A 10,000-nucleotide genomic window follows, 5' to 3' on the forward strand; every position below is an offset into this window, starting at 1 on the left:
CCAGCACCGAGTCTCATCTTCAGCTCCTTCAACTCAATCTGCGCAAAGTCACCGCGGCTCGGGACGTGACCATGCGCGCTTATTTATAGCATCTTCTCCACAGGGGCTCGCTTTTCCACTCACTTTTCACCCCCTTTTTTTGTTTTAAACCCGCATTTGCCCTGCTTTTGTTCACCGTTACTTAGTGCCAGAGTGATCTGAAGGAGACTCTGCGGGTCTGAAGCGGATCTCCTGCTTTGGAGACAAGGTACGCAACAGGTTTTACGCACACGCCCGTTATTTTCTCCCACTTTTTGCGAGCGCGCTTCTTTTTCATTTGTCTTCTTACATTTGCTTTCCAGCTTTGACTCCGGACTGCAGAGGGAGAGAGAGAGAGAGACAAACCGCTCAACGCCAAAGAGAGAGGACGGATTTTGGGAGAATTGGATATATAATGCGTGCGTGGAGTCGGACGCGGCTGCTGCAGATGGCCGCGGCGCTTTGGCTGCTGGCGCTGTTTGGATGCGCGCAGGTCGGACGCGCGGCAGATGTGGCGGCAGAGGCGGCGGAACCTGCGGTGGAGCTCGGCCTGCTCAGGGTGGACACTCCGGAGGTCGAGCAGGGGACCAAGCAGCCGGCCGCGGACTCCAGGGCCAGCAGAGCCAAGAGGCGCGGCGGCACGGATGTCCTGAGAGGGTAACGTGACTCCCATATTCACGCCTTTCCGTCACCGGGCGCGCGCTGTCACGTTATGCCGGTGTTTTGACTGGACACAGGTGTCTCCCGGTTCTATTGTCCGCTTCAGATTCATGTCTGAAGTTGTCTCACTTTGAAAGTCTAAGTTATCACCGATAGGGGGAGTGATGCGTCCTCTTTCCATTTCGACCCCATTTGCAACAGACTAGTTTTTGTCCTTCTTGTCTTGCCTTCAGTAGTGCACAGAACATATCACCATAACCTCCCCGATTTTCAAAAGTTGAAATAAGGAAACTTATATTTAAATCTATCTAACAACTCACCAGTGCTCACATGCATATACCTTTTGATCACTAAAGCTTAAAACAGCTTAACCTGGCTCATTCTCACAAGTTTGTGTTGACTAAAGGTTGTACAATCCCACGCAGACAGCCCGCAGCGGTCTGATTTTGTTACAAAGTGTTGCTTTTACACTATACTTTCGGGCGGGGTGGGAGAGCTTTAATGTTATCTTTTTCAGTTTTGTTTGCGCTGGATTAATTACTCATGACTCCCTCTAGTGGTTAAAGCAAACTACTAACTTGATTATTGCCAGAGCATTATATATTTTTAATACAAAATACATTAAAACACTCTTCCGCTATACAAATACATGAGCGCAATTAATTAAGCTCATTAATTTGCCCTCTATCACTCTCGTACACTATTTGCAAATGGCTGGGTAGAGTTTTGCTTCGTTTTCAGCCATAACGTGAGCTCTGAAGTGTACATTTGTCCCAAAAGTATCTGTTTGGTAAACACATGGTGAATGGGTGATTTCTGTGTGTGAGCCCTACACCCTCAGGTCAGTTTTAGGCCCATAGTTGCTGCTGGCTGAAAAAGGAGACAAAAATGTATTATTCCTTAACCACATTATCCTGTTCTGTTCTCTGAGGTGAGATATTCCTTTACATAAGAAGAATACTGGAAGTCATAATAAATAGTAATCATTAGTCTTTTGTTTCATGTATTATCCATTCGACTGACAAGTGCATGGCTGCCCACCTGCACCTATAGACCCTCGCACTGCACACCACATTTACAGGATGTTGGGAGTAACACGTTACAAAAATGAGTGAAAATGGACAATATGACTTGATACAGTCTCAGTAACACGGGTTTGGTTTGTGCTGTTGGCCTTAAAATTGGGAAATTCACTTTTTCTACGACAAAAGTAACTCAAAAGTAACGCAAAGTGGTGTCATTCAGTTACATTTTTGGGACAGTAATATTTTAATACAAATATCTTGCCCAAGGACACAACGAGCTAGGATCTAACCACCAACTTTTCGGTTTATGGGTGAATGATTGTTCTACCACTGTATTTCTTATTCTTACTTTCTCTTGGTGCATTTAGAAGGTAAAACAGCCGCTTAAATTGGATGAATATTAGACAAAAAAAGGACATCATCATCATCCGTTCGCAACCTGTCCACGTCGTGAATGTCTTTTTCCGTCACACAAAAAGTCTGCGTCGACGTCATTTCCCCCCCCATGTTATTTTATCGTCCGCTGCAAGGATGTGCGCGTGCTTTCCCCACGTCTCGCTCACGCGGTACTGTAAAGCCTTGTGGCCACTCAATTAAAAGCTACAGTTTGGGAACCAGCTGCCCCGGTCCTGTCCGTCCGCAGCGGGTCAGAAAACGCCAGAGTATTTTCATAATGAACTGTGCGAGACCCGCGAGTGACATTGTCTGGAAGTTTTGGAGCAAAGTTTCGTAATTAAATACTGGCAAGAAAATCACATTCCTGCTCTGTGTGATAATAAATTACATCTAAACAAAGGAGGCCATTGGTCGTGTGTGTGTGGAGAGAGAGACCGAGAGAACGAGAGGGAAAGAGAGGCCCAAAAAACACCACACCCCAGTTATGGATAAATCACATGTGCAGCTGTTCACTGTGGGTCTTTGCGAGAGGAAAAGAGCAGCTCGGATTTAGAGAAACGAATGTGACTACTTTACAGTTTTAATTTCAACCAGGAAGTGCAGCAAAACGAGCAACTGATAAACGTGTGACATGATCTGCATCGCTTGACTGGAGTGGCTGTATAAGCTTTTTGTCTGTATCACACGTTTTAAGTACCGTATTTTCCGGACTATATGTCGCCCCTTTTTTCATCGTTTTGGCCGGGGTGCGACTTATACTTATATTTATACTTATATACTTATACTCCGGAGCGACTTGTATGTGATATTATTTGTTATTTTCACACTTGCAACCGCATTTCATACTCTAATGCAACTTATATATGGTTTTTCATCTCTATTATGCGTTTTTTGGCTGGTGAGACTTATACTCCGGTGCGACTTATAGTCCGGAAAATACGGTAATCAAAGCGTGTTCTGTGATACAGTTTGTATTGGTCACAAATAAGTGGAGGGTATGTGTTTGGCGGTGGAAGGGCTTGTTGTGGATGTCTGATTTAGTGTCTTTGTTTGCACTGTAGCGATGTGAGTGTATTTAGTCATAATGTGCAGAGAATTGCAAGTCCTTGGGCAAGACACTTAAAGGAAAGGCGGGGCTGAAACCTATCACCATTTACTTGGTGCCAGATCACAATTTTGTTTGCTCACAATTCATACAGTTTGTCTTTGCTGCTTCCAAAAGTTTACCCTTTTACTGTGTTTAGTTAAATCCTCCTCAAATCCAGTCAGAGCAGGCAAAGCAAGCTGAGCAGGAGTGGAAAAGTATCTGTGCCTGAGCATAAAGCTGCATTTAACATTACGTTTCATCACCCAGCCCTACATTGAGATGTCATAGATTTGCTCGGAAGGTTCCGTAGTATTGCATTTCACTCATGTATCTTGCATTTATTACATTTCAGTTGAATAGAAAAACACTCTCTCACTGTGAGATCTGTTGCTTCGCCACAGATCTGACCTGTAACTTGACCAGGTGGCGCCCCCTGCTTGTCTCCGTGGAGTATTCAGGGCGGGGCGATATTGACTAAAAAGAATCTTGCAGTATTTTCTTTGTTGCAATATCTGTTTAACAATAATCAGCCAGTATTTTAACATCAGCAATGAGCTCAAATGTGCCTGTAAATGTTTTAGTGGGGTTCAATACACACACACAACGTAAATGGAGCTTAAATGTAACCACAAAAGGGCAGAATAATCACGTTAAACCATTACATTATAGAACAGAACTGAATAAAATACGTTTATTGTCTGTCACACGCAGTGATGTCAGAAATGTGTCTTCGGCTTGCTCATTCCCACACGTCACAGCACAAGCACACAAACTATAATAAAGCGCATTTCGTTAAATAAATTGGGAAGCTATGACTTATTCAGCTCCTTAATGGCACAAAGGCTTATATTAGAAGTTTCTGGCTCTTTTCCAGGTCATTTTTAATACATTAGACTTAAGACTCTGGAACAGCAATTGCAATATCATACTTTTTGGACACAAGCGGGATAAAAAGGCCAAAATGGATGTGTCTCTGTAAGTTTTGATTGACTGATCGGCTGTGGAGGGGTTAGTTTTAAGTCAAACCCCGATAAAAATCGCCCAACAAACAGCACAGAAAGTAAAGCTGTAGTAAAAGTGGAATAAGTCATGGGAAGTGCATAGGGAAGCGAGGAGCAGAGGAAGAGGGAGGAGAGAGTGCATCTGTGTCCGGTGGTGACAGAGAGAAACAGCTGATGGAGGTCGTCCCGTCCGCAGCTCACCGCTCCACACTTTATTGGACAGACTTTAACTCCATTTAGAGCAAACATCTGGTTCAGGGGCATTACAGAGGGTGAGCGCTGTATCAGACCAGCCCCAGGGAGAGATAGAGCAGACAGCCGACTAGAACATGTACCAGAAACATCCAGAGTGAAGAAGACGAGGAGAGTACGGCAAACTAGAGCGATCCACACTTCAGACTTCCATCGGCTCAGTCAGCAAGACACTACAACTACCCACACACACTGATGAATAATAATCTGTACTTAAACTAGCATCGAGACTAACTACTTATTTGAACAAGTGTCGATATTGAAAACTATCACATGAATAGAGCAAACGTTCCCCTTTCAGAATGGTTTTGATGATATTATTAAAGGAACTATTGTGAAGATTCTGTGAGGACTTTTCAACAGATTTAGAAGATGTTATATTTTGATTTCTTGTATGTGAGTTGTGTAATTGCCATGACAATGAAGGACCGTTGCCGTGCCCAGTCATTCAGATCAGGAAGCGACCTCCTTAAAGTCTGGCATTTTGTCCTTTGGCAGAACATTTTTTCACTATATTTATTAACAAATATTATTTTTTGACATTCTATTCATCAGGATGTGTAAAGGGCTCTGTGAAGTAAGGGCGCATATTATCATTAGCAATTATAAGTCGTAAAAACTGCTTGTATCACCATGACACTGTGATATTTCTGGACATAAGCTTTTTGCCCAATTGAATTAACTATAGCGATGGATTGTCATTGTTGCATTTTTTTTTTTTTTCTGCTGTCCAATCATTTAAACTGCTGGTATTACTAGACAATTACCCTAATCCAATCCAAATTATTATTCAAAAGGAAGTTGCTGTGTCAGTGCTCTTGGATGTGTTTAAAATGTGCAATGCAAATCACAAACCTAATGATCCCAATAACTTGAATTTAAAGTGAGCTCAAGCCCAAACAGGTCTATCTATGCTAATCTTATGCTAGTCATATGCTAATCTTTCAAGTTTGGGAATAGTTCTTTGCAAACCTAATCTGTTGTACAAATTGAGGGTTACAGTTCATGAAGAGTGCACAGTTTATGTTACAGTAAATCTAACTCCTGTGATGTCCTTGTGTTTCTGTCGACAGTCCAAATGTCTGTGGGTCGAGGAACAACGCCTACTGCTGTCCCGGATGGAAGACTCTGACCGGAGGAAACCAGTGCATTGTCCGTAAGTGTCATCTGCTCCACCACCGTGACATCTTCTCTCCTGCTGCATTCACAAACGTGTAGTGGCTTAGTCATTCTTAAAGTCTGTCGTGAGCGTTATTATCTGCCTGATACGATCTTCCAGACTTGAGAGAAATGTAGTGCACCACTTAGTATGTTGTAAAAGAAATGTTAGATCAAATTCAAACAAGACATTACGTATGTGGCTTGTAAGAAGTATCATGCATGTGAATACCAGTGATTTTAGACGTGTGGGTAACTAAGGCTGCAAGAATTAACAAACTAATCATGACTAATCGGCTATAAACAATAATAATAGTTCTATTTTGATCATCGTAACCGTTATCTGGACTTCACTGCTTTTAAGGGTCAGCTTAAAACCTTTTTATTTAGTCAAGCCTTTTAAATGCACTTGTTTTATGGACTGATTTTTACTGTATGAGCTGGTACAGCTCCATCAGGACTCTTCTTCTCTTCTTCACTTTGAGCCCTTTCTTCTCATGTAAAGATTGTATATGTATTGTTCACTGTAAGTTTTTTGTGTTTTTATTGTTTTATTTTGTGTTTTGTGAAGCACTTTGTGATTTCTGTCCGTGAAAGGTGCTATATAAATCAAATTTACTTACTTACTTACTTACTATACAAACTCTTAAATACATGCAAAAAGATTATTCTTTAATAAAGATGGTGATATCATTAAATGAAAATTAGATTTTCATCAATAATTTACTTTTTTACAGATATTTCCACCTTTATTTGGTTGACAATGTACAATAGAAATAATGATGTGACTAGTCGACTAATGGAAAAACGAATCTCTGACTTCTAAAGTAATCATTCGTTGCAGCCCTAGTTTAACCACGGATTTCCTCCTTCCATGGTTTGAAAATGAGGCTTTACTTTATCTCTTCCTTCTGAGAGTTAACGCCTCAGTCTGTCACTCACTCAGAGCACGAGAGGCTGACCAATCGGTCGAGTGTGTGCGTAAAACTCGACAATGTGTGTTTTTGAGCATAGAGCAGCATTAAACAGGAAAGCGCGGAACTTAAAAATCAAAATTCGCAGATCGCGCACTATAGCTCCAGTATTTTGCTTTGTATTTGCTTTGTCTTTGATGCACGTCTTCCCTCCATTCTTTCTCTCTATCCAAAGCTTTTCCGGCCACACACAGTTTATCTGGTAAAGGCTAAAGCGCCGGCAAAGACAATACAGAGACATAGACAGGAAGTAACTCACAATATTGGTCTCCTCCTTGAGTTCACGGTCCAAATGTAGCGGAAAATCATCTGTCAAAAAGACGGTTTATGGCCCTATACATACAGTGTGTCCAGGGCAAGAGGGTCAGAGGTTACGACAGGAACAATAAATCAAACTATTGTTTATTAAAAGAGTTATTGTAAGTCTAAAAATGTCTTCCTTCCATAGTTGCGTGGACGGACTTTTACGGACCTTAAAACCCAATTCTTACAGTACACTTTTGAACGTTTTTGAGATCATAAAGGGCTTTTTTAACTAAGACTATCAAAGAACTCCTACTGTCCTCCCCTTCCAATAAAATCTCAATAAACCCAGGAGCTCAAACCTTGCATGAAACCTAATTTAAAGTGGCAGCTAGGGCCAGATCATGAGTTCAATTGTATCACGATGTAAACTTACTATTATATTGGCTTGAGGAGGTAACTAAAGTCATCTGCTTCTACTGAAAGTTCACGCTGCATTGCAATCGGATAACTCCACCTGTCACTCATCCAGAAGCCAACCAATAAGAGCTGTGCAGTTGTAGTAGTATATTGTTATAGATGTGCACTTACCAGAAAAAATGCAAATCATATGGCTTCAAATCCCTGAAAGGAGGAAGTTTAAAACCATCCAACTGGTTCCACGCTCTCACAAACACTTTGACGCATCACTAGTAATTATAGACAGTATTATGTATGCGTTTCCAGGCGTGTTCACACCTTCACATGAGCGTTTTCATAAAAATACTGTATTATTAGATGTAGAAAGTGTGCAACGGTCTGGTTTTCACTCCAACACTCAGGGTCAGTGGCACGCTAAGGGATAAAAGCAGGTAGAATTAGAGGAAAAGCTCTTGTTTTGATGGTTTGAAACATAAAACAGATTCAGTGGGCATGTTGTGAGAATAAACTAGACCAACCTTTTATATGTTATTTTAAATTATGTTTCAAATCAAGTTGTGGTATACCGTATGTCCTTGCTTTTGGAGTGCGAATAGTTTTGCTGTTTGCATACTGATAGACCTTTCTTTCATCACCACCGCATTGCTTAAAGCCACTGGCACAGCGTAGGAATATTCTTTGTCAAATCCCTCCAAATGAAAAGCTCTCCAAAATTACAGTGAAATGCAGCGACTTCTTGGCTGCGCGGAAAGCCAAAAATGTGGTCAAAATCAGTTTTCTGTTGTAAATTACGACGCTATTTCGAGGCGATTTTTGTGGCTAATGTCTGGAGGCCTTGTCGAAGTCTGCAAAGTCCACGTCTTGGGTGTAGGGTCAGTGCTGGCTCTGTACCTGATTTGAACTGTCTGTGGGAAAATCCAACTCAAAACACATTGAAAGCACTGGCGCTCCTTTATGGCAGGAATAGGAGAAAATAGCCCTGCTTGTGTTGGCCAAGTGAACTTTGACGACCGTACCATTATTAAACCAAGATACGAGACACGACCGTATATGGAATTAAGGGTTATTGCTGCTGAAAGCTGGAAATTAAGTTTAGATCAAGGCAAAAGGGCACCGTTCGAAATGTAAAATCTGACATTTTGGATTTGTCAAGCGCAGACTGACGAGAGGCAGCAACACGCGGACCAAAAAGAGAATATTAGAGTTGTTTTCAGTCGTTTTTGCTTGTTGAGTTAGTCGTTCGACACTTAGACACTTCCCCAACTCATTGTGATTATTATTAGAGGTGGGAGGTGTATCAGAAATAGATAATATCGCAGTTGGTGTTCTGGAGTTATGCAAAATTAGACTATAAAGTGTCTATATATTATCTGTATTGTCTATGATTTAAACTATTACAATGTGCAGCAAAAGGAAACAGAAATGCCTTGTGTATTTGCCCAAACAACAGTATAAAGTTATTATTGAAGTTACTTTATGGTCCATTCATGTTTTTAGACATTTACAGGCATATTTGCATTGTGAAAATCTGAATATTGTTATTGAGATGCTAAAAATGTGTCAAGATACTAATTTTTGTTCTATTTCCCACCGCTATTATTAAGTCTAGTTTATTTGACTGTTTTGTTTGAATTTTGATTTACTTTTTGATCTTATTTGTTATAATAATATAATCTGCCTTTGTAGAATAAATACAAAAATAGTAACAAGTAAAAAAGAAGGTCTAAACAATTCAAAGCCAGTCCAAACTCTTTGCTTGGAATGATCCTCAGTTTGACTTTATACTTATCCACTTACATTTTATTCAGTTGCAGTAGTTTTATCGCATACTGTGGACCGACGGATCCTTCGCCTTAGTAGTCGGGATAGTTTTCTGAAGACCTTTGGGACGTTGTTTGAGAATATAAAACTGGCCCTTCGACGTGGGCGTGACAGACGGACGCACCGTAGAAACGGCAATGAAACAAGAGCGTCAGTGTAGCACGTCCGGAGCGATATCGCAGGATTCGCTGAGCGGCTTTGCATGTGTTCGTGTGCTATTTTATTGCTTGTGCGTCAAGATCAGCGCAGTCTGGGGAACGTGTGAAGTCAGAAAAGAGTCTCAAAGATGTACACAAGAGCAGACAACAAAACAACGAGGAATAATTGTCATTTTCTCATCCAGTCAAACGCTTTAGCTTGTGTTCCGTGTGACATGACGAAGGGCGGGTCATATATCTGTGGTGGAATTTGCTGTTTGATGCTCAGATTGTAGGTTTATTGACCCGGTTTATGGTTCATATCTAATGCATAAGTACTGGGCCTATTATCCACGTCTCCTCTGTCAGCATCGTTAAACTAATAGCCTCGCAAAGTGGTGCCATTACTTAACTCCAAAGACGTGATCGTTGTCAGTTTGAAAGAATTTAAAGCCATTAGATTGATAAGGCGCGTTTGTGAAGCTCGTCTCTAACAAATAATGACACGGTTCAACAGTTGTGGATCATAAGTTTTGATGTTTCTTGCAAAAACGTCACATTGTTGAAAGAGAGCGCAGCTTTTTACTGTTTATGTGATTTAGTTTCGTAGTTTTGTGGCCTTTCTGTTAAATACAGCTCTAGGCTCTTAACGCACGCCCTCGTCCTATTGGTCAACCTCTTTCATGCTCAGAGTGAGTGACGGCTGGATCTGACCAATCACAGTGAAGTGTCAACTCTCACAGGAAGAAACTAGCAGTTACAATACTACACACTGTTCACTTTTACCCTCCCTTATTCAAAAGTACCA

At 41.2% G+C, this 10,000-nt stretch overlaps 1 protein-coding gene across 1 annotated transcript in view; it reads left to right on the forward strand.

Annotated features, from left to right (window-relative positions):
• The first annotated feature begins 109 nt into the window (after window positions 1-109).
• Window positions 110-10,000, forward strand: part of fbn1 (fibrillin 1) — a 142,965-nt gene continuing 133,074 nt past the window's right edge. The window contains exons 1-3 of the mRNA XM_072465628.1: window positions 110-247; window positions 342-675; window positions 5,513-5,595. Of these exons, the coding sequence (XP_072321729.1) occupies window positions 434-675; window positions 5,513-5,595 (325 nt within the window). The 5' untranslated portion in view covers window positions 110-247; window positions 342-433. The remainder of the gene's footprint in view (window positions 248-341; window positions 676-5,512; window positions 5,596-10,000) is intronic.

This window comes from Eucyclogobius newberryi, unplaced genomic scaffold, assembly GCF_026437365.1.
Source record: "Eucyclogobius newberryi isolate DKJ021-1_F unplaced genomic scaffold, fEucNew1.0.hap1 SCAF_5, whole genome shotgun sequence".
Lineage (NCBI taxonomy): Eukaryota > Metazoa > Chordata > Actinopteri > Gobiiformes > Gobiidae > Eucyclogobius > Eucyclogobius newberryi.